At 45.3% G+C, this 25595-nt stretch overlaps 2 protein-coding genes and 1 long non-coding RNA gene across 4 annotated transcripts; 2 read left to right on the top strand and 1 right to left on the bottom strand.

The window, feature by feature from the left end:
* The first annotated feature begins 3887 nt into the window (after positions 1-3887).
* On the top strand, positions 3888-6442 carry LOC112270884. Of its 2 annotated transcripts, none has more exons than XR_002963470.1 (2): positions 3888-4250; positions 4984-6442. It is a non-coding gene; the product is annotated as an uncharacterized LOC112270884 (long non-coding RNA). The 2 variants fall into 2 exon arrangements; XR_002963469.1 differs by having other exon boundaries at positions 3904-4250; positions 4972-6442.
* A 5367-nt stretch (positions 6443-11809) lies between these two features.
* On the bottom strand, positions 11810-13302 carry LOC100840291 (ethylene-responsive transcription factor WIN1). The gene is made up of 2 exons (XM_003563614.4): positions 12956-13302; positions 11810-12779 (listed from the first exon to the last, which is right to left on the bottom strand). The coding sequence occupies exons 1-2, from the start codon at positions 13036-13038 to the stop codon at positions 12185-12187; spliced, it is 678 nt and encodes a 225-aa protein (XP_003563662.1). The 5' UTR covers positions 13039-13302; the 3' UTR covers positions 11810-12184.
* A 7859-nt stretch (positions 13303-21161) lies between these two features.
* LOC100839982 (phospholipase D alpha 2) lies at positions 21162-25056 on the top strand. The gene is made up of 3 exons (XM_003563613.4): positions 21162-21635; positions 21902-23828; positions 24382-25056. The coding sequence occupies exons 1-3, from the start codon at positions 21528-21530 to the stop codon at positions 24816-24818; spliced, it is 2472 nt and encodes an 823-aa protein (XP_003563661.1). The 5' UTR covers positions 21162-21527; the 3' UTR covers positions 24819-25056.
* Positions 25057-25595: the final 539 nt, after the last annotated feature.

The raw sequence follows: 25595 nt of genomic DNA, 5'->3' as shown, positions 1-25595 counted from the left end.
TTTGTGGAAGTATCCGGTGTCGTGCATTGGCATTTTTAATTCGTAGCAGCCCCCTTTTATTCCTCGTTCATCCTGAAGTGGAAGAGATTGGACATTAACACGACAAAGTTGGATGGGATAGAGTTCGACTAGCTCGTATCCATTGAGTGCTATATGTGTCATGTGAATACGGAATGAGTGGTCATCATAAATCACAGTGAGTGACCATAGGCTGTCAAATTAGTAGGGTAAATAATTTACATGCACAAATGATTGAAGATTAACACAAGAACCATTAGTGTTCGGTAAGACTCTAACTTACATGCTTCGTCCCTGAAATATATATAAAAAGTTACTAAACATAAAGTCCAGAATCTAGAGTTCACCCATCCAGATGTAGAAATGAAGAGTCAATGAGTGAATTAGTTTTGAGTTAAGTGTTTGACGCTATATAGAGGGTTGGGGTGGAAACTAACTCATAGAAATTATACATTTTTGTTTCACAATATTTTTCTCCAAATAATGAATGTAATGGGGATGGAATAGGGAACGTTCGCTCCTTGGTCTTTCGTCACGACGAGTAAAGTTGACATCCGCACAGAAATAAAGTTGCCACCCTCACAGACTAAAGTTGCCAACCCCACAAAATTAAAATTGCCATCCCACGGAATTAAACGTTCGCATCCCAGTTTTCTGGCGCGACGAAGTAAAGTTTCCACCCACACAGAACTAAAGTTGCAACCCTCATAAACCAAAGTTGCCAGCTCTACAGAACTAAAGTTGTCACGCCACATAACTAAAGTTGTCATGCCTACAAGACACGTGGCACGAACTCAGACATGGTCTTCTCAATCGGAGGGCTACCAGATGTTCGCTTCGAGAGACTAAAGAGCGAACGTTCGCTCAATGTAAATTCTATAATGTTATTATAGTGACATGACAAACTGCAATTTAACAATTAAAATTGTCCGAAATAATATCCATGTTCATGCATATTATTATTTGCGTGGTGTTCACAGAGAGACGTGTGCTCTGTACGACCCGCAACAAGCCCTACTCAAGGGAATGATCCCCGAGCATGGGGCTGACTTCAAATCTTCAATCTTCTTACAGCCCTAAGAGCTATCAGTCAGGAGGAAAGACAAAAGCACGTTTGAGGATACGATCAGAGTACTTCCACTTCTCTACTCTAAATTAACATTGTCAACACGGACATAGCTTTTGTTTCTTTCGTTGGTTTGGACCTCTGTTGCTCTGTAAACTGGTATCCGGTGGCTGTTTATGCTTTATCACGAATATATAGGCCGAGAAATGCAACCAATCTAAAAAACTACTCCCCCTGATCATAAATTGTTGTCAAAATATTACATGTATCTAGACGCTTTTTAAAAATAGATACATCCATATTTGAGCAAATTTGAGTCAAGAATTTAAGATCAGATCAGAGAGAGTATTTTCTAGAACTAAATCCTAGACTCTTTTTTTTTTGCTTAGACTAAAACTCTTTGACCATTGTTCGAAAAAAAAAACTCTTAGACCATTCTTCGCAAAAAAACAACAACTCGTAGACCATGCTCAAACAACAAGCTTGTTACATGTGAATTGAGCCTAACTGAGGTGGTCTAGTTTCTTGTGAGAGAACCAGCTCACCTAGGCTCAAGTCCCACACTTGACATTTATGCTCACATTTTCTATATTTATTTGAGGATCTAAATCCAGGAATTCGGATTTCATCAATCTCTCAAGATCTGCCGGCTCCTTCTCTAGAAGGTCATGAGAGTAGAGTGTGAGTTTTTTTTTTAAAAAAACAAGGTTGTTACATACGGAGTACCAAAACAACCAGCTCGGTAGAGAAACACAATGCTTTTGGCACAGAAGATCGGAAGAGAACTCCAAAACCATTCCCAGAATTAAAGTATAGTACTGCTACACTCCAAGACTTGTCGCGATGGAAGATTCGAAGCATAATTCCATGCTTGCGAGTTGGGACCGGAATATCCAACCGGATATGTCCCGGGCAGGTCCTTTGCGCGTCCCTGTCCTGCCTTAAAGTGCCAGTCCTCCTCTGTCCCCATACATCGGCCCGCCCATCTCTCTCACTCCTCTGCCCGACTGAGAAAAGCACAAAAGCTCAATCCTCCTGATGCATGTGCCTAGAAGTTGTAATAAACCCAGAGAAAAAAAAACCAAGTTAACAAAACAGGGATTGATTGGTCATCTAAGGCCAATGTTCCAGGTGTTGATACTGTCGGTGAGTGGCAGAGCTGCAGTTTAACTGATACTTTTACTGATTTATTATTGACGGAGTAGGATGATTATTCTTGCTTCTAAAAACTCTGATGCTATAATTATACCCAATTGGACTCCTCTCTATCTGAGAGCGTAGTAACAAGTTCGTATACTTCCGTTCGACCAGCATGCTGCTCCTCGATTTTCTGATCAGGAAGAACACGACGAGAAGGAAGAATCTGAACACCTGAAGCACAAAACAGCAGCAGACAGCAGTGTGCTGCAGTCAGCCTAGACTGGATTTTAAATTTTCTTTGGCCAGTCGTACCTATTCTCCAGAAGACGACCCGAATCTTCGCATATTCTGGCACCGATATGCGTACATAACGGCCAAACTACAGATACGTTACGTGATCTTTGTTTTTTCGCCGGTTCGGTAGGCCGGTGCGCACTTGCAAGTAAGTACTCCTATGTTCTTCGCCGACCGTGGATCTTTGGCCTACAAAATTAAAATGGCATCAGGTGAGCATATCCTTCTTAAGTGTGACGGCCAACAGTCTTATTGGACCATAGCAGCATATTCGTTAGGTCGATGAATGGGTCGACTTCGTTAGCTTGTGTGCAAGAGATTATGTATGACTGTATCTCGTAAAGTCGGCATCTCTGAGTAGAATGAATGGACTGATATAGCGATATAACCTACGCGTCACCCACATTGTAGTTTGTCTCAAGAGAAATAAATGGTAGAAAAGGTGAGCTTATGATGCCATGACATGCTTAATCCTACAGAAAATTGAAGCACAACAGGCTTGAATTTGCAAAAATGGCTTTTTGGATGTTCCATTGAATTGCAGGAATTCCAAAATGTAGAAGGTGCACGCAACACACAAGGAAAGTGTTTAAAACCATACCTTCTATTTTCAGAAGATGACATACATCAAAGCCGAACTCGTTTATTTTTTCTCAAACACATTAATCTTAAAAATAAATATAGAAATTTGTGGACAATTTCTTTAGACTAGCCTCATGACAACCATCTTTATCACTATTTACCACAAACCAATTGGCTAGTCTATCAGCAAAAATAACATGGGACAAAGAAAAACAGAGTAAATTTCAGAGAACCACAATTTTTGGGGCAGTCGTCTCACCGAGCTCCAGTTTTTGCTAATTTGTCTGCATAAACACACATTTTCAGTCAAGATGTCTCAACTAGCTCAAAACACAAGTTTAATCTGTTTGACAGGATTCCTAGCTGGTGGGCCCAGCCTGTCAATTGCCATGTCGGACCCGACCCGACCTGGTAACCTAAATTTTAATTCCGCTGGGCCCCTTTCCCCTCTCGGTAACCCGCATTTTTGGGTCCATCGTGGCACCTAACAAATGCGGCACAACTGTAAGGAATCCTGTTAGACGGGCTAAAACTTGTATTTTGGGCTAGTTGAGACAGTCTGACCGAAAGAATGTGGTTCTACAAGCAAATTAGCAAAAAATGGGGCTGATGAGACGACTGCCCCAAAAACTATTATTCCTTGAAATTTACTAAGAAAAACATGGTATTGCAAGTCATAACACGCCGCAACATAAGTGGGCCGCAAAAAGGGCCCTCTTAGGCTGCTTATGCTCGACGTCCACAAACCACGACGAGTCCAGAGAACCCTGCTCATTAAGAACTCACCCGTCTCCAAAAAAAAAATTAAGAACTCACCCGACGGCCAAACCCAACAAACGACCGCACTCCAGAGTCCAGACTCCCAAGTAGGCTCAACTACGACTCTACGAGCCCATGAGAAGTCTTTTAGAGCCCAAGGCCCCGCCCAGTTCCATTTCTTTGAAATGAATCACACGAGCCCACGAGAAGTAGCCCATCACAACTCGAGAGATGGCCGCGCTGCTCTCTCTCGCCCGCTCGTGTTCCCTGACCGGGCGGTCCCCGTGCGGTGCCGCTCCTAGCCGACTCGAATCCCTCGCCGTCGCTGGCCACGAGGCAAGAGCCCCGGTGCGCGGTCTCCAGAGTCCAGACGACACCGCCGCCGCGAGAGGTATACTCCGAAAGTCTCCTCCCCCTTAACCCTACAACCGCTTCTTACGGCGGCCGGTGCTACCCACCTATGGGTTCTCGTGTTTCGTGGCGAGGGGGGCGGTTTTGGCCTTGCGAAGAGTGCGCTTTGTAATGTGCGACTTACTTTGAGCGGGAATTACTGCTCTTAATGCGTACGAACGCGGCAGCCCTTACCGTTCTGCCTGCGGTTTTGAAACGGTGGTGTGGTTGTCAGACCTGTGGCGAGGCGAGGGGGGGGGGGGGGGGAGTTCTGAGATGTTGCCATCGAAATTTTGGTAGTTAGAATGTCCTTGTTTGGTTTCAGAGTGGGATGTAACGAGGTGGCCATGTCTTCTGTGCAATGTGATTTTTATCATTGTTTGCTCATGGTCGAATTCCTGAATATAATTTCTGAAATATTGTTGTTTCGAGATAGCAATAGTTTCTGACAACGCATTTTGCATTCGGATGGCTGCGAGATAAATGTACACATATGGATACAATGGCTTAGCTATTGTAGTTTAAATTGTGACCGAAGCTTTATCTGTTTCAACCGTGAGATTGTTCATATAGGACTTTGTTCAGTTCTATGCCGCAACAAATATGTACCATAGTGAAAGAGTTTTCCCTACAAAAAGTAGAGTTAGTTTATGTCATTCTTCTAGTTTTCCTCTATTATCTACGTTATGGCATTACCAGTTTTACTTATATTTGTGAAGTAGTACGTGATGCAGGTCCGTCCTATTTCATCATCTAATTCAGGGGTTGCTGGATAATGTGTTGCCTGCCATGGGTTTTTTTAGCAGGCAGAAGTCATTCCTTAGGAGCAACACTGTGTTGCATCTGGATAATATGGCAACTGGCAAGTACACATGTGGGCCAGATTGAGAAGGAATTCAAGAGCGTTCCTTTTCCTTTTGCTGTTCTCTGCTACAGCAGCAGAATATGCTGAATTCCTAGTTGATGGTGAAAGCTTCTATACTCGAGGTAGCAGCTGCACCCATTTCAGACACTGGCGAGATCGCTTCATCCAGAACCACAATCACATGAGCCTGGTCCTGTGGTCTTCCGCCGAAGGTTTTGCTCATTCTTGAGACAGATGCAAGTTATACATAATGGGAGCTTTTGTTTCTGTTAATGGTTGGTATCAGCAAAGGAATCAGTTCTGTTCCCAGTTAACAAAATCTCTAGCTGTTCGTTGTAGCACTTATGGACCAGTGAGGACCATATGCAGTTGCACCTGTTGGTGGAAGAGCAAGCAATAGTGCTCCAAAAGGATCTGCCTTTTAAAACTGCTCTATGGAGATCTTTTGGCTCCAGAACTGCAGAAGTTGAGATGGGTGATAGTTGGTACCACTAAGATATGGTAGGCCGGTTGATCTTACAACATTGATCCTTGTAGTGTTCTGCACCTTTGTTTGGATGACGTTAGATTGTTTACAGCCAATGGTGTTCAGGTATTTGGCCAGGTAACTCTTTCGAGCACTTCCACAGCCTGTGCTTATGACACTCACAACAGTATATTTAGAGATTAGGAAGACGTATGCTCTGGTTAACAGTAAGATATATACCTGCAGGAAACCAAGTAAACTGAACAGAGCAGTTAAGTAACTAAACAATAATCGCTATTGTGGAGTCTTGGCAGAAGAAGCAAAGGTTTCGAGAGAGTGGCTAGTAAGCAGAACGATAGGCCTCTAGCTGCCATGCACGTGGGTTTCATAATAAGGGTCGATTTTGCATTGCAAATACTGTTAAGTGCTAGCGGAGCACATTGGGAATTGCTTTTATCATAGCTATAAGATGGCAAGCAGGAGGCAAGACAGTTCAAAAGGATTCTAAGTTTCCACCAAGGGACATAATCTCCTGTTTCTATGAGGTTTCGGACATAGTAGGGAACTATGGATTATGGATTTTGGGAGTATGTCAAGCTTATTGTTTAACCTGTTGAATTCCAATGTGCAATATCATGAATGGAGGATGAGGATAGGGCAATTTTGTTGTTGAGGACGACTGTAAGCATTTTTTTTTTGTGAGTTTATTCATTCTCTGGTGCCTGCAGGAGTGCAGGGGCATCAGTTCGACAGGGCTTCTATATCATAAATTCATATGACAAATGTAAATCATCTGCCACCTATGTGAATGTAAACAATATATGAGTCAAATACGAAAGGTATGATTCACAGTTTTCCTTAATCCTATTGAAATCGTTTGAGTTATATAAATTCTGTTAAGAGTTAATGCTATAACTTTAGGACTTTTAGTTTTCTACTTGTTTGCTAGCTGCAGCACAAGGAGCTTTGAATGATACCTTACCACATACATGAGTGACTCTATACTCTTCCAAAATAAAGCTGCATCTTGGTCCCTAACTTTCTAGTGCAAATCAACCTTTTGACTCCTTATTTGTTTTGGGATATTTGCTGTTTTCTTTCACGAAGCACGGAGTCACTTTCCTTACTATGCTATCTCCCGTAGCACATGTTACTCTCACAGTAATTTTTTATGGTAACTTATGAACGCTATAGGCCTGACACATTTGTGCTTTCGTAACTGTTGGCTTGTGTTTGTGAGCTCTAAGTGTTGTCACCTGAATAATTGTAACCCTTGACTGTCATATCCGTTCTATGCACTGAAGTTCATTAGTCAAGGCTTAAGGATCTTATATTGACAAGCAGAAGATGTGCTCAACTATGTAGGCTACAAAAAGTATGGGACCAAATGAACATTTGCCAAGTGTAAAATAGTTGAACTGGTGAAATTGAGAACAAGGCTATCGAAATAAACAGTGCATATAAGTACCAAGACCAGCACCATGGCTTTGCCTTTTTTAAAGATCAAGCGGTTGAAGCTTTGCAATATCGGTACTGAACTTGAATCAAATAATCAATAAAATTATGCCCATGTATATATTGTACGTAATGTCAGGTTTGATTTATCTTGCATAGCTCTATGAAACTTATTGGTTATTTGACTAAGTTCCACTTGGTCTTTTCTGGACCCTCCTTTTTTCTGCTGACAGGCACCGGACTGCATAATTTTGCTAGTAATGTGCAGTAACCAGATTAGGTAGAACTACTCAAACCACTTCATGCGCAAAAGTATGGATGTCAATGGGAACTGTCCAAAAGCTAGTTGATTGAGTCAAATAACATGTTCACAAATTATATTTGTAATGTCAGATCTATCAGAAAACTACAAATTTAAGCAACAATTTTACATAACTACATAATTTAGGTGAAGTGTATCCAAAACTACATGTTTATGAGTTCCTGTCAAATCATAACAGTGTCAACAGCACAAAGGAACCTCACATGCCAAGTCAACTGCGACCGTAGATGGTGATATCTGATATGCATTTCATTGGCAGGTGGACCGGTTGCCATGTAGCCACAGTATCCAACTGAATTCTTCAAACATGCAGTTATTTGACCCGTAAATCTGTGTTTCTGCTAAATTGATGACTGGTGTACTTTTCTGATGGTTTTGACAATAAACCTATAGTCTTGCAAAATTTACTCCAGTATAATAGATAGTGGTCGAAAGTGGGGATGTTTTTTTTTTGCTTGCATTCCATGGTGACACCGTGGCATATACAACTTATAAAATAGGGAATAACTAAAACATTGTTCTGCAAGTCTTCAATGCAATCTATATGTGTACTATTAAAAAGAGTACTCATTCTTTATTATTCCATGGAAAGACTCCAAATGTGGCTGTAAGCCTGTAATAGAGTCAAGATCTAACAACTAGATAGGACCACAAGGCCACGGTACTAAGCCCTCCTAAGAGGGGCAGGGGTTTGATCATACACTAGGGAATACACTAGCAGTTATACTTATCAACGCTTTGCAATGGGTGGTTGGCTGGTCTACAGCTATCTGCATACAGAAATGCTGTGTCAGACTTGTTTTTTTAGACGACATTGCGCATTTTGTAATTGTGTCAGACTTGATTTATCTTTGATAGAAAGAAGTACCGAGTCTTGCGTACAGTGTCTCTTTTAGATAATACTTTTGCATAGTATAGTAATTTATTCACTGCATACCTCAGCAGATCACTCGGTAGGGTGTGGAACTAATCTTCTGTGCTGTACGAGTTATGATCGGATACTTGTGTTCTAACTACATGTAAATCTCTAATTCATTTTTATAAATCACAATCCAATGGTTGTTGGGAAAGGGACTCTCATTCACTCTTAGTCTCTTTACCTCCTAATTGCAATCTTATGTCTTGCATTTAACGTATGCTTGATACTCTGATTTTCTTTGCTTCGAGTGGCTTATCAGGCAAACAAGTTTAGATAAACTTATAATTTAAATATTGTTTTCTCATATCCAAGTACTCCCTCCGTCCAACAAAAGATGTCTCAAATTTGTCAAAATTTGGATGTATCTAGATGTGATTTTGTGCATAGATGCATTCATATTTAGTCAAAGTTGAGACATCCTTTGTTGGACGGAGGGAATATATGTTTCGTAGTGACAAATTCGGTATTACCTGTGCATTTGATACCATCATAAACATTTGAGAATTTCAGCAACTTTTATGACCTTAAGTTACTATTTTCTATGCCATCATAAAATGGAGTACTACTTACGGTGGGATGCTTTGGATCTGAACAATCCGTAAATCTTCAATTCAATTTTATAATTCACAATCCAATGGTTGTTGCGAAAAGTTAGACTATCACTCCTATACAATAACTGCCTCATTGGTACTCCCCAATTTTCAGTCTCGTTACTACTTTATAATAAACTTGGCCTGCATTTTTAACTTATGGTTTATGGGAAAAACAAATTTATGTAGACAGTTATATTTCAAATATGGTTTTCCTCATATCTAAGTTAATCTTCTACAGTAATGTATATGTGGGTTGCAACTATCATAACTAACCAGTTATGTAGAAAAATACGGGAATGCTGTTTACTTGAATGATTCATAGTGTCCTTTGTCTAATCGTGTACCTCTGCTGCTCTGCAGCTTTTCTCACCATCCAGAAGCAGCTTTCCATTTTTCAGTATAATTGCCAAGGGGTTATACGCCTGCTATCTTCACCATCCACCTGACAATATAGTCGATGAATTAGTTAGCATGTACATGCAATGAAATTTGGGCCATTTTAGGTAGATCTGGCGGATAACAGTGTCAACTTCGCTGGGTAACTTAATGCAATATACTAGTTTATGTATCTTAATTAGGTTGATATCGCCAGATCGATTCCAATTAGAGTGCAGAGAAGGGCGAAGTTAATGTTGATGGACCAGTACACACCTACACTACTGGACATATTTAATGCACGCTTTTGCAACATGGGAGGTCCTTCACCAGCTACTGTGGCACCACAAGATGTCAAGGGGAAACTAGCATGATTTTTCAGAATTTATAGGTGCAAGGAGCTTAAGATCAGTAGTGTCACTAGCCAAAATCATTTGAACATCATGTATCTAACAATCTGTTCTGCAGGACATATAGGAGCACTATTTGTCATATTTCAGTTTTGTTGTGTGGAACCCATTTATTATGTTTTGATAGATGGAGACCTGAATTGGTGAGCATCTTTTATGATACAAGGACATGATGAGAAAGGCAAACTGGTTTGTTTGTTTTAAGCATCCAAACTCAATAGGAAGCCCACTATATTGGCATCAATTTTGTTTCTGGCTATCATTGGATTTCCCTAAGGTCTTATCTTAATCAGGTACTACATCATTTTGTGTACTACTAAATGTGTAGCGCCACTATTGTTTTCATCAGCATCCTAGACCTCACACTAGTGTATGCATGATTTATCAATGGCAGGCAGCTAATATATAATGTCACACTATTGTCTTTACCTTTTTCTTAAAGGGTTATCATTACTTTTTGTTCTGACATGATTGTACTTTATGACTGACCAACTAACTGACTGGGGCCTTGTGCATTGATTGCATTCTTTACCAACCTATAAAACCAACTGTGGAGTTGATCCGTGCTTCATTGCGACTATATGTGTATGCTGTGAAATTAAGAAAGGGAAAGGATATGGGGACCGTGATCTTTGCCATCCATTTTAGTGCTTCAATTTATTTCCCATTTTATATTTCATACATGCTGTTATGTTTATCTTGAAAACTTTTTGGTTGCTAGCTTGTGCTGCATTGGCGTCACAGTTACACGACATAGGTTTTCTATTTTTCTGCGAAAAGTTACACGACATAGGTTGAAACTGACATGCATGGTCTCATTTTGCTCTGGCTTTTAATACTGCTCTGTGTATGAATGAATACCCATTCATATGCGCACTGCCTCAGTTAAGTCGATGCCTTGTGGCCATCAGTGTTCGTCCATATACCCTTGGTGCAGTAGTGTCTCGTTATGCATGGCCCGTGTACTAGGCCAACATGATTGCTGATTATTGACTCCCTTTCAGTTGGATTTATTTCTTGAATGAGGAGAGATGGGAGTTTTTTAAATCTCAATTTGCTATGTTTCGTGTATTGATCAATATTTGAGCTCACCGCTAGCTATCTGATCATGTTTCTACGCAGCAATGTTTTTACAGTATCTGATGGTTTTCTGATGATGACTGATCCCTTGGAGTTCGATGGGGACACCCGGAAGGTGCCCTGTCATGCACGGGACTACTTAAACGAATAAATGGGTTGTTTTTGGTAAATTATGTTCTCCCTGTCATTTTGTCTTACCAGATCCTTTTGTAGTTTGAAATCTGTTTACTTCTCAATTTCCATTGATGCACTTTGGTTAACTATTTGCTTTCAGTGTACTATTGGAGTTGAGATGATATACAGTAAAATTTGATGTGACGATGTGTCTTGTCTTTGTTCCTTCTTCCGGCTATAAAAAAGTAATGTTCAAAAACTTGCTTGCATTCATATGACAGTCCATAAGTTTCTTTTTCTGCAACCTTATTCTTAGGACGTACTACCAAAACTGGACTAGAACGAGCAGTGCTTAGAGACGACTATCTATCCCTAATAATAAAAGCAGGAAGGTTTCCTTCGTCGTCGTCCGCCGTGCATCAATTTCCGTGCATGTTCTGATTTTTCGTGTCTCCTTACACTCCATCGAACCTTCTTTTTCCTATTCCCACAGCACTACCTTCCCGGGCCGCTGCCGCCGACTCAACTGCCCGCGCAGCACCTCCCTGCGGTGACCGCTCTCGATACGCGTCGGCGTCGGATTAGATTATCGTGCAAGAGACGAGCAAAGGGGTCCAGGACTGATCGGCACTATCCACCGTTCCTCGTGCACTGCACCACCGCGTGCTCTGACGCCAGCCACGGCCGGCGGGCGACGTGGACTGGGTGCCATGTCCGTGGCCGCGGCTGCTAGCATCGACCCCGAGATCATTTTGATGAATGTCCAATTATATTATTATGTTTTGTATAAACATGAATTTTCGTGTGCACATGTTTAAGATGCCGTGGCAACGTACGGGCACTGTACTAGTCTTATAAAAAGACGGATTTGCAAATATCACACTCACCAAATTCCAGATATCCTTTTGATGAAACCCCAACAGTAGTCTGAAAGCAAAGCAAATTAAAAGCACAAGAGTACTGCATTACAAAGTGTTTATTTCCATTCATTAGAAAGCGATATCACTGATGATATATATGTAATTATATATGGTCTGATTATACTGATACATACATAGTGTCACTATCATGACGGGGGAATGGCGTATACATACAAGTAAGCCTTTAATTATAACTAATAAATACACAGAGCTTCACGCTTAGTAATTAACTGTTTCCTAAACTTGATTTACGAAGGACTTAACAGAGAGATGATACTGAGATACCTATCATGTGGAGCTAGCAATGATCTTAACTGCTTGTGCACCAACCACCCTACCAGATCCTTGATCTAGGATGGTGACCTGATCACGCTTTCTTAACCGTGCATTTTTTTTGTAAACTTTTTCTTGCATGCTCAGATGACGAAGCTGCCTTCTTCACCCTGCAGCAGCCCATGTGACGGCGAATTCGGGCTGCTCCCGCCCAGCAGCTCCTCGATCATCTGCAGCGCGATCCTCTCCTCGTCGTCCATTCCCACCGGTGGCGAGCCTGCTGTGGATGCGGACGTGGATGACGTGGACGGAGTCGTCGGTGCCACGCTGTCACTGAGCGTTGTTGTTGTTGCTGCTGCTGCTGGTTCCTTGTTGAGCTCGACTGTCATGACCCAGCTGGAGTCGGCGCGGGTGCCCGCGCGCTTCTGCCAGACGCCAATGTGGGACTTCTCGGTGTCGAGGCGGAGGCAGGTGAGGGATGGGGACGGCGTCTTGCAGCACTTGCGGAGCTTGGCGCTGAGGATCTGTGACAGGCTACCTGCGCCGGAGGACGAGCCGAGACCGCCGCCACGACTGTCCCTTGCCGCTGCTGGGGCGACGATGATCTCTCCGGTGGCGCTCCTCGGGACAGGGAAGTTGGTCTTGGCGTTGCGCCCGCTCATCAGGATGGCGGCCTCGTCGTATGCCCGTGCCGCCTCTTCCGCCGTCTCGAAGGTGCCTAGCCACACCCTCCTCTTCCTTCAAATTAAGAACATGGCAAACCATTCACACAAGCATGCATGGACACATCATGAAAAAGAATTGACGAAAGCAATATCAAAGTAGCAATTGAAGTTAATGTATCTCTCAGGACAACATGGGATAGCTACACGGGTATGTAGGATTAGCAGCTAGTGATCGAGAGTGAGGCTTACAGGAGAGGGTGCCTGATCTCGGAGACCCAGGAGCCCCAGTGGCGCTGCCTGACACCGCGAAACTTCTTCTTCGACTGTACCATGTTTCCCTCTGCAGAATGCAGAGAGCGGGAGAGAAGTTGATGATTTCTCTAGCAGGGAAGGGAAGGACAGGAGCGGCAGAGGGAAGGGAATGAGCAGGGAGTGTGGCAGTGGCAGTGTGAGAGAGTGTGAGCCCGGCCTCCTTCAGAGAAGGAAGAGTGGGGGGAGGAGTGTAGTGTGCTGTGCCCTGCTACTTCCAGTGAATATAAGCTACCCCTCACCCCTGTACTTCCAGCGTTAGATTAAATGTGGTTAGATAGAAAGATGGATAGATGCATATGTACGCGCATGCATATATAGGGACGGCTACATGTGCTCGATCGCGCGCGTGTGGGAGCAGTAGCCTGCTGTGGATTTTGGATTTGTGGGGGTTGTGGCAGCCACTGGCAGTAACTTAACTGTGGGATTGTGCAGTACGTCTGACTTGAGTTCCACGTATAAGATCTACTCCTACGTACTCAGCTAGTAGGACATTGGCGTATACTGTCTTTGTGGTAAGATTTGTGTGACCCATGGATTAGTCCACCTATCATCCTACCAAGACAAATTTACTTTCAGGAGCTAGAAGTTACGACTCTATTTTTCAAGTACGTGGAAATAATCATCTAGTACATACTACCGTGGAAGTTGTTATACATCAGTATGGAAATACAACTTCATTTCCAAATATAAACATGTGTGCATTGTAGCAGTGTCTAACGCGCAGCATATATGTACAGTGCGGGGAGGTTGGAGCCGTGGGGTCAGCTGCAGTACCGACATGCGTGTGGCAAGGGATAAAGCTCAACCAGAGGGAAAGACCACAAAGACAAGCTCAAGGAAGGGAGGGAAGAAAAGTCTCTCCGGCGAGAGAGGAGGAGAAGAGGCCCCGTTGCGCTAGCAGCCGGGGTGGCCTGTCGGTGACACGTAACCACTCTCCTCGCTGCCCAGTACGTACCCTCCGGTAATTAAACTCCCTCACCTACGCCCTTGGCGACCTCATTCATGGCATGGGACTATGGGAGACCTCATTTACATGACCTCATCGAGCTGAGCCATGCATGGATGGATCCACCCGTCGCCAGCTCCTATATTGCTAACTAGCAGCTGGTTGCCACTCGTCCTAGCTCGCTCAATTGTGAACGCTAAACTTGTCATTTGATCCAACCAACTTGCTGCGTCCATTTTGCCTGTACATTGCTGCATGTAGTTCAGCAGGTTTATGTGAAGGCTCAGGACTCGAAGGGTTGTTACTCCCTGCTTCACAAATACTTCAGATGTTAACTTTAAATCTTTTTGTGTGATTTAGCTGTCCAATTTCAGATGTTAACTTTCAATCTTTTTGTGTGATTTTTTTTTCAATATAGTTACAACGGTACACAAAACTGATTACTTCAATTGTATGTCGTCACAACATTCATATGCTATTCAAATTAAGTTTTTTCTTTACTTGAAAAGGAAAAAGAATACTACTGCCTGTTTCATGACAGAGCATGCGCTTGTGCTTTGATACAATGCCCAGCCCATGTCGGTATGGCAGCAACTCAAGCGGTCCTAGTGCTGAAACACGATCCATGGCCTGAACCGATGCACTGCATGTTTAACTAGTTCCAAAGCTACGTTCATGGGGAAGGACGGACACATTCACATTCACATTTGCAACGGATCATCAGGAGCAAGCGGTTGGCCGGCAATAACTGCGGCCTTGCATCCATCCATCAACCCACCATGCACGCTGCATGCAGTACTCAATCGGTCAATCAATCAACCACTCACTCAAGCAGCAGGGCAATTCAATCATCGGCGTCCGTTCCGTAAAAAAAGAAGAAGATCAAGGGCGTGCCAAAGGGGAAAATTAATGGCGCCAGCCGAATTGAATGGCCCAGCTCTTGCTTTTACGGTTCTCGGCTCCACTCAGATACGTGTGTCAGTGAGTTCTTGGCCGGATGCATGGAAGCTTCCATCTCTTCGTCGTCGTACAGAGCTCACACGCGCGGGCGCGGTCCTTTTGATCCTTTTTCCCATGGAAAGTGAAAGTGCAAGAGCAGGCAGGTTAAGGTGGTTGTTGTTGGCCGTTGTGGCCATACGCTGTCAGGACATGTCGTGTGAAAGACGGTTAAAAAGGATGAGCAGGCGGTTCAGTTCAGTACCGCGGTTGGCCTGGTAGTACGCTATGCCCGTACCGCTAACTGTAACAGTACTCTGATGATCAGTGATCTAGCAGACAGCATCTGGCAACTTGCTTCCTACCAGTCCCGTACTGGAGTATTATCGGCTATTTTGGGCTGTAATGTGTGGACCCGTAATACGGCAATGGTGGTGCTTGGAGACTGTTTTAGCTTTTAAGGTGAGACCCGTGATGTAGGAGTAGCCTCTAAGCTTGATTAGCACCATTTTCTGCATGCTTTCAGATGCTAATTTTGGTCTCCAAGGCTTAATTTCTTTCTTTCCATAACTAATATAACTACAGCAAATTCTCCCTTGCCTTTTGACAATTGCTTACGTTTTCTCTGCCAGTTCACATTATTTGCAGTCGACATTGGGCCCGCAGCCGAGCTGGCCGGACCGGCCGACGCCGATCGTTGCGGGAAGCAGAAGGCGACCCGATGGGCGTGGCGTCTGGCCGTCCAAGTCTCCGAAAGGTACAGTACTATTTTTGTACGCGTGTTTCCTTGTTTCAACTAAGAAGAAAAGAAAGATGGAGTGGTCGGCGACTTCCTAGACTTACATCTACGAGTTGATCAGAACTTTGTAATAAAACCTGTAGGAGTTACTAATATATCCCTCCGCCTAATCTTGTTCTGACCTGTAGCAAAGCTAGCTACTGGCCGTACTTCTGGTTTCACTATGCCTTTGAAGTAAAGTGGCGGTACCCGGGGGCTGGATTTCTCGTGATTGTGTGGGTCAGCACCAAACCCTCACTAGTCAATCGTTTTTTGCCGAATTTCCGCACACGCAGTGCAGTGTGCAGGAAATCAGCTGAGTGTCCTAACTCCTAGGTTTCAGGGCTAATTGTGTCGGCCAGCCCATGAAAGAAACCTGTCCCAAATTCTGTTTGCAGATTTGGCATAGAGAGTTAGAGATTACTTCGTATGTTGAGCATTTCCTTTTTTACAAACAGCAGCGTTGAGCTATGTTGAAAGGGTTTTGCTAGCTGGGCACAAGTAATAATAAGGCGACTTGTGGACTTGTGGTTGCGAACGGGCCAGTACATACCACTAGTTGTTGCGTTAAACAAAGTACTGGTACTGGTAGTTATTGGAGCTATAGTTTTGGGCCTTCGCATCTACCTGGGCTGCAGGAAACATTTAATTGGTGGGCCTATCTGGGTGCTAAGTTTGGCCAGACAAAAACCACCATTGTAATTTTCGCTTGTTTCTCTCGCTTCCAACAGCCGAAGGTGCTAAGGGACGTGTGTTGTATTTTTATACGGTTTTGCTATTCAGCAGCTAGCTGATCAGCAATTCGTTGCCATTCACCTTTGTGTCCATTCATTTTGTCACCAACCTTGATGCGTGCTGGGCTTTTATTCGAAGGTGTCTGTGTTTTGGGTCGAGTTGCAAGTGGGCTTTATGGGGTTTGAGTCGCGCGCTGGGATCTGTTTTTCATTTTGATTGCCCGCTGGGCCGGAGCATCCGTTTTGATTTTTTTTCACTCGAAGCTGCCCTTTCTTTTCGCGGAGAGCATTCGAGAAAGACAGAGAAGGGAGGGGTTTTCGTGCAGCTCATCGTCGGAGTTAATGGATTTTTCGAAGAACATGGGAAGAGGAAGGAGTCGCCGTCTCTCTCGGTTCATGTTGTTCTCCCTCTCCCGCACAGTTGCTCGATAGCTTGTCATCGCAGCTTCAGATTCATGTTAGTTAGGTTTGTGGAGGGGGGAGCCCCAAAGGGTCATGTCGATGATGTGGTAGGATACACGCCGATGGATTTTTCGATCTTGCCACTGGGATATGATTGAGGAGGTAATGTACATAGATAATCATCGATGAGTTGATTTGTTTGATGCTATCGGATGTGCTTTTTTAGTGCCAACATGTATTCATTTTCATGTGGATTGATGTACAAGGACTTGGTATTAAAAATTGATAAATCAGGATGTACTTGCAAAACATTGAAGGTACTTATTACTTTTGAGTGTAGATGGATGTTGACAGGATACTTAAAATTGATGAGGTACATAAAACGGATGGCATATTGTCATGTACCTAGTGTACTTGACATGTACCATTATGTGTTTGCAATGTACTAAGATGTACAACCAGACGAGGTACTAAGTATTGAGATGATGTACTAACTATCGTTACCATGGACCATGGTGTACTCAATTTGATGTGCCTTCGTGTACATTTAACATATCACGTACTGTCTAAATTTTACATGTACCTGACGTACTGTAACATGTACAAACGAGTAAAATTAGTAAAAGAGTAACAAGTGGACCTCTATGCACAAAAGAAATAAAATATATTATAACCAAAGTGAGACAAAAAATATGAGTGGGAAAGAAAAAAGTGAGTGCCTGACACAGAGGAGAGAGAAGTAAAGAAAATAAGTTGTCAGGTGTCACATCCAAAAAATGGCTGACACAAGTAGTACTCTCGCTACTAATTATCTCTCTCCAATATAACATAAAGCAACTAATACGGTGTATGACATGAAATGTGTGGCTACAAAGATGGGGTAGATATCGTTATGGGTATAGCCTCCGCTTTACCCAAGGGGGTCATGTCCATGGGGATTCCGACATGGCAGTGGGTATAAATGCTGATGGAATTTCCGATGTGGTAGCAACGAAGTGTAGAGTGGTGGTTTGGGGTCAATGTCAGCGGAGGTAGTAGCGGTGTGGTTTGGGATATCTCATCCAAAAAGTGTGGGGATTATTATTTTGTGGGTTTTTGTGGAAGTATGGGTACTTGGGGTCTGGAATTTTTATCCCTTTTCTAGATAAATGGTGGTGGCGGCAGTGGTGATAAGCCAGTGCATTAAGGTAGTGTTTGATTGCAGAGTTAGGTGGAATGGAATGAAACCACTCCATTGGAGTGAAACCTATCCATTCCTATAGAAATGGAATATAATGGAAATGGTTCTCATTTGTTGTTTTGTTGAGAAGATGGAATTGTGAAATACAGTGGAATGGAATGGTTTCATTATCTGTTTGGTTTGGGAGATGGAGTGTGATGCAAATGATGCACCGACATGCTGGTGAGGTTACCTCAAAATTATGCACATAAGGAAGTTGATACATAACACAAACAAATTAAATTCAGAAGAAATTAACATTTTCTAGATCCCGCATGAAGTTTCAACATTCTTAGAAGAAAACAAACAACAAATATGTTCATTCATTGGTAGGAATTGTGCACAACATCTCAACTAATATCAGCCGGCCTCCTCCGTCGCCACTCGCCGGCCGCGATCTGGCCTGAACCCGTGGGGGTACCCGAGATCTGTGGTGTCCTCCGCCTAACCCGCCGCTGGCCTCCTCTCCCGACGCCTGCCGCGCGGACATGCCCGCCGCTTGTCAGGATCTCCTCGAGATGGCAGGGATCTCGTGGAGGTGGAAGCCCAAGCTCACAGCCGCCATGGGAGAGAGACATGAGACGAGGGGGGAGGGGGGGAGAGACAGGTTGGGTTGGTTGGGGAGGGGTGAGAATAGAGGGGTGGGGTGGGTGTGTGTGGGGGGGGGGGGGAATTTGGGTCTAATTTTTCGCTGGGACCCGCCCATTTCGATAGCAATAACACATTCCTTCGTTTTGACGTTATCAGTTGGTTCCGCATATTGAAGATATATTTCTTTCTGAGAACCACTTGGTTCCATTCTAGTTTGCATATTTCAGGAACCAAACACAGAAATCGTGCCAAAAATGAAACCAAACACACCCTAAGTGGTCATGTCCAGATATACTCATGTGTCATCCCGCATGGGTGTTCCCCCAAAGGTGTTTAGTGAATGTTTGGTGCTTCTGGACATAATTTTTTTATAATTGCTTTATATGTTTAGAACACAGTAGACAGTAGAGCCTGATTTTTAGTGTGCAACAGAGTAGCATAGAGCTCAATCCATGCAGTAGACAGTAGTGTTTGCTTCTTCTTTTTTTACAAACGGGGCAACTGCAAAGGCAGCCCAGCTTGTATTCTTACGGCAGTTTGTTGCCTTAACACTTGATAAAGGCGCTCTAAAAATACTTAGTGCAAAAATGAGGGGTTGATGAGTGTACAAAATATTATATTTGGTTTGGGTAAATATCTGCTTTAGAAAATCCCCCCCCCCCCCCCCCCGCCTAACTGCTCCGAGAAGGACGTCAAAAATTTGACTGGCCATTGTGGAGAGATCTTAGACCCACCATAGCGTAGGTCAAATACCAGTGCCAAATTAACTTTTGGACATTTGTCACCGGTGCCCTCCACTGTCCAGTTGGTGCCAAACCAGAAATCAAGGGAACTGGAGTATGTAGTTGCTCCGATGCCCAAACTTCCGGACAAATATAATAATAATATTTTTACAAGTGCCAGCGGCAACCATCTTTCTCATTTCAACTACCAGCAACCCCAAATACCCTACGTTGCATACAAGAACAAATATGACCGTTTGTGCCTGCATTCTCTATACAATGGATGCATCTATTTCTTTTCTTTTTTTTGCGAGAAGGCCAAGGCCATATATTAAAATCAAACAACCCTTAAAGAACCATCTCTAAGGTAAAAGAAAATCACACGCAAGTTTTTGTAGCTAAACGTCGTTGTCTTCCTCCTGCACTCGTTGGTGGCGTGCCGTGAGCGAAACTCGATGCTACCTCTAGACCTCCAAACCACGTCGGAGCCAGGAAACCGTTGTTAACGTAGCTGCTGGGAAGTCGCCGGTCGGAGCCAGAAGATGCCGGCAGTAATGATCTGAGAAACAAATCACCGTCCCAGAGAAGAAAACAACGAAGAGAGTTGGATGATCATCTCAGATCCGGCCAGACGAATCCGAGAAGACTTGGCCACAATAACTCCACTATGAGGTCGAAGCTGGCCGAGTCTCATCGATCAGAAAAGGAACCAATAAAACGATACGCGTAGACGACTTGCAAAGCACAAACAAATAAACAGATCCACCAGTCAGAAGAGTAGCGACCAACCATCCCGCACTTCTCAACGCCAGCGGCAGGATTGCCGTCGATGTGGTGGACGAGAAGTCGGAAAAATCTTATTCTTGACCCGCACAGTGCCGCCATCACCACCATAACTCGGTTGCCGGTTGACCAAAGCCTAATTTTGAGGATTTACTATAGCACCAAACGTAGAAGAAGCAGCGACGTCGTTCCCTGGCCGGCCGGCCGGGAAACGAGATCGGTCGGGAGCGGCCGTTGGGTGGCGGCTAGGGCTTTTTTCTATCGGGGGATGCATCTATTTCAAACAAGCAATGCAACACTCTTCTACGAAAAAATCTTATTTGGAAATATGGATGGAGCATTCCACTTCACAAAGCTTCACAAGCACGATGAACTCCTCTTCACTCCCACCTTCATCATTTCCACCTTCAAATCACCAAAATCCAAACATGCTGCTGCAAATACACAAAACCCAATCAGCCAGTAGTACACAAACATTCGTTCTTCTCATATGAAATGAACTATAGTGCCCCTCAATATAATTCCAATCCCAATTTTCATCCTCATTATCCACAACATGCCAAATTTTATGGAGCTCAAGGAAGTTACCCACAAATACAATTTCCAACCATGATTTCGAGTTATCATGGCGACGGTAGTGGTTACCATGGCAACATGAAGGGTCTTATGCGAGCCAGGAGTTGAGACGACGGGAGAAGCGAGAATGGAGGGGAGCAGGACAAAATAAACGGAGAAGGAAGGAGACACGATGGTACATCCTGCCACGAAAAAAATTGTGAAATCTGATCTACCCGTCGGTGGATGCTCACTTGGCCGTGGTGCGCATTGTGGATCGTGATCATATCTTCGTTGACAGCATCTTCCTCTGATTCTCGTACGCGCACAGTCGAGCTCTGCTGCGAGCCTGCCTGCGATCTACTATAGCGATGACGCCACGTGACTCACCTTTATAAAGTGGCAACTACTGTGGCCGGCTGCCCGCTGGGGCCTGGCCCTGCCCTGCTCTACCGCTACCAAGTGAAATGCCAGAGATAGTGGGCAGCTCCCCATCCAATTCGCCTTTGCTTTGCTTCCACTTCGTCATGTTCGGAAATAGTATCTTTTATTCATGCAGTAGTAACCAGAAAATCAAAAAAGATTTTGTTTCTCTCTCTCTCTTTTAATTTCAGTTAATAATTGCCAATTACTCCCAATTAATTCCTTCCAACAGATTTCTTCTGATAAAATCCTATTTCACATCGCTACGAACAGCTCGACAAGCTTCTTTCCGGTAAAGCTGACAGCTAGCGGGCTCCTATTGGACGGTCACGGACCTTTCACTCTCGCCTTCTTGGCACATTGTTTCGTCCGTCCGTCTTGAATCTCGAAGCTTTCTTGCGCGGCGACGGCAGCGGCGCAATGGCTCACCGGCTGCTTCACGGCACCCTCCACGCCACCATCTTGGAGGCCGACAAGCTCACCGACCCCACCCGCGCCACCGGCGGCGCCCCTGGGATCTTCCGCAAGGTCAGCTCCCTGCAACCTCTACTTGCTACCTACTACCATCAGCTGTGAGCAGAGAAGATTGCGTGGAAATTTAAAATCAAAATCTCACTTCCTTAGGAGGAGATCTGAAATCTTGTCGGTAGATTTGAATGGAGTAGGTGAGGAGTCGCAAAAAGTTAAAAGTATAAAATGGATGCGGATTTTTACAGTGGAGCGTGCGATGCTAGATTTGAATGTTGTTCGTCGGGGAAACTACTGAGAATCTTTGCTTGTCCCACATGTTGTAGTTCGTGGAAGGGTTCGAGGAGACGATCGGGCGGGGGAAAGGGTCGACGCGGCTGTACGCGACCATCGACCTCGGGCGGGCGCGCGTGGGCCGGACGCGGGTCATCGCCGACGACCCGGTGAACCCGCGGTGGTACGAGGAGTTCCACATCTACTGCGCCCACTTCGCAGCCGACGTCGTCTTCACCGTCAAGGCCGATCAGCCCATCGGCGCCACGCTCCTCGGCCGCGCTTACCTCCCCGTCCGCGACCTCCTCGACGCCGCCGGCAAGGAAATCGAGCGCCGGCTCGACGTGCTCGACCCGGGGAAGAAGAAGCTCCCCCACGGGCCGACCATCCATGTCCGCCTCAGGTTCTGCGATGTCGCTGCTGCCGAGGGCCGCCGAGAGTGGGGGCGGGGTATCGGCGGCCTGCGGTTCCCCGGCGTGCCGTACACCTTCTTCTCGCAGCGGCCCGGGTGCAAGGTCACCCTGTACCAGGACGCGCACACCCCGGACGCGTTCGCGCCCAGGATCCCGCTCTCCGGCGGCCGGATGTACGAGCAAGGGCGGTGCTGGGAGGACGTCTTCGACGCCATCAGCGACGCGCGCCACCTGGTGTACGTCACGGGATGGTCGGTGTACACGGAGATCACGCTCCTGCGTGACGGCGCCCGGCCGCCGCGCCCCGGCGGCGACGCCACCCTGGGCGAGCTCCTGAAGCGCAAGGCCAGCGAGGGCGTGCGCGTGCTCATGCTCGTCTGGGACGACCGCTCCTCCGTGGAGTCCATCGGCTGGAAGCAAGGGTACATGGGCACGCACGACGCCGAGACGGCCGACTACTTCCGCGGCACCGACGTGCACTGCGTGCTCTGCCCGCGGAACCCCGACGTCGGCAGCAGCGTCGTCAAGGGCGCGCAGATCGCCTACATGATCAGCCACCACCAGAAGATCATCGCCGTCGACCACGACATGCCGGTGAGGGGCGGCTCCACCCGCCGCCGCATCGTCAGCTTCGTAGGCGGCCTCGACCTCTGCGACGGACGCTACGACACCCAGTTCCACTCCCTGTTCAGGACGCTGGACACGGCACACCACAAGGACTTCCACCAGCCCATCCTGGTGGGCGCGGCCATCGGCAAGGGCGGGCCGAGGGAGCCGTGGCACGACATCCACGCCAAGCTCGAAGGCCCCGCGGCCTGGGACGTGCTCTACAACTTCGAGCAGCGGTGGAGGAAGCAAGGCAGCAGCAATGACCTCCTTGTTGATCTCAAAGCCTTGGTGAACCTCATCATACCGCCATCGCCAGTGATGTTCCCTGATGACCAGGAGGCATGGAATGTGCAGGTGTTCCGGTCCATCGACGGTGGTGCGTGCTTCGGCTTTCCTAGCACCCCCGAGGATGCTGCTCGGTCTGGCCTTGTCAGTGGCAAGAACAACATCATTGACAGGAGCATCCAGGATGCCTACATCCACGCGATACGCCGCGCCAAGCACTTCATCTACATCGAGAATCAATACTTCCTTGGCAGCTCATTCGCTTGGAAAGCTGATGGCATAAAGCCGGAAGAAATTGAGGCGTTGCATCTGATTCCCCGTGAGCTTTCGCTGAAGATCGTGAGCAAGATCGAGGCTGGTGAACATTTCGCGGTCTATGTTGTGCTGCCAATGTGGCCGGAAGGTGCTCCTGCAGGTGCATCTGTGCAGGCAATACTAGATTGGCAGAGGAGGACCATGGACATGATGTACCATGACATTGCCGTTGCTCTTGAGGGGAAGAGGATCGACGCGAACCCCAAGGATTACCTCACATTCTTTTGCTTAGGGAACAGGGAGGTGAAGAGGAGTGGCGAGTATGAACCTGCAGAGCAGCCAATGGAAGGGTCAGACTACGAGAGGGCACAGAAGGCTCGGCGGTACATGGTCTATGTTCACTCCAAAATGATGATAGGTATGCTCTTTCACATTGCAGACCCAAGAACTTTCTAGCAATGTGAATTTCCTGCGATTAATTAACATCTTGCAGCAAACTACAGAATACCAGATGCTACATGAAAATTCTTGCAGTTGTTGGACATCTTAGGCACTTTACATTACATGTCGAGTTTCTAATGTTCCATTCTTTGAAGCATGCTTAGAATCATTTGTAGCTGTCCTCTGTTTTTAAAAAAAATTGGGAAAAAGGCAGGCAGGCATTCAGAAATGTGTTTAGATAAAATAGTACATTGCCTAGGAGGAACTAGCCACTAGGCAACTCTTGCGATATACCTGATCAGTTTTGTCGTTGTCGAGATTCTGATGCACAACTGACATACTGTACTTTTTTTCTCTCGAACAGACATGTCATACCTGATATTGTTACAACAGAACATATCTCCACTACTCTGTTCTTGTTGTGACAAATTGCCCTGATATTATCACTTGATCCTATTGTAAACCGCCAGGACATGTCTCGTTTGTTTGAAGTTCAAAATCTAACATGTACCCTTATTGGCTTGTTTCAGTCGATGACGAGTACATCATTGTCGGATCAGCCAACATCAACCAACGGTCAATGGACGGGGGCAGGGACTCTGAAATCGCCATGGGTGCATTCCAGCCACACCACCTGAACACCGAAGACCAGGTTGCCAGAGGGCAGATCCATGGTTTCCGGATGTCGCTGTGGTATGAACACCTCGGCATGCTGCACGATGATTTCCTGAAGCCAGGGAGCCTGGAGTGCGTCCAGAGGGTGAACAAGATGGCTGACAAGTACTGGGACCTCTATGCTAGTGATGAACTCAACGACGACCTGCCCGGGCACCTTCTCACCTATCCGGTTGCCGTGACGAAGGACGGTATAGTGACAGAGCTGCCAGGGATGAAATGCTTTCCCGACACGCAGGCTCCCGTGCTTGGAATGAAATCTAATTACATGCCTCCCATTCTCACCACATAGAGAGCACCCCAAATTCTGCACTTCAGCAAGTGTATGTAGGCTATTCTATTGCTGTTACCTCTACATGATGTTTCTGTCCGGTATTTGGCTGATCGGCTTATCTGAAGTCTGAACATTTTAGCTAGTCTAGCCCTTGCATGATGCATGCTTATGAGTACTGAAGTCTGAACTCGGAAGATTTTTTTAATGCTTCACTTGAGATTGGACTGAATCAGTAGTTGTCCACACTTCAGACTTTTATGACCATCTTGATGCAGCGACGGGGAAATAAACTCTTGTACTGGTATCTAAAGAAAGCTGTTGTTTTCCCTAAAAAAAAGTAAAGAGATGTTGACCTCTTGGATTGCAGACAGCTTCTGAAAGGTTCCTGGAGCTAACACGCAGCCAGTATGGCTGCTTTGTTGATCCTATATTTCTGCATGCGCTGCATCATTGATGAAAATAATGTCGACACTAGACAGTAGTAAGTCTAGTCAGAATGCTCATCCCCTGGGCGATGTCCTGGCACTTTATTAGTTCCATTGTTAGAGTGGATACAAGAGCATTTCGAACCCTCAGATTTCACCTATGCACCAAATTGCATAGGTGAGCACCAAATTGCGTGGATCAGTACAGACTTATTTTGCTGGTATAAAAAATGAGGAGCGCTCATCTTGCGCCCTAGATATGAGAGAGGTGAAGTGATTGATACGAGGACTGGACAGATTTGAGGGGTGGGGATGAGGGGGTTTATTGGAAACATTTTTGTTTGAGTTTTCTCAGATACGGAGTATAGAT

This window comes from Brachypodium distachyon, chromosome 1 (genome assembly GCF_000005505.3).
Source record: "Brachypodium distachyon strain Bd21 chromosome 1, Brachypodium_distachyon_v3.0, whole genome shotgun sequence".
In the NCBI taxonomy this organism is placed as follows: Eukaryota; Viridiplantae; Streptophyta; class Magnoliopsida; order Poales; family Poaceae; genus Brachypodium; species Brachypodium distachyon.
This window is presented reverse-complemented; position numbering and strand designations above follow the sequence as displayed.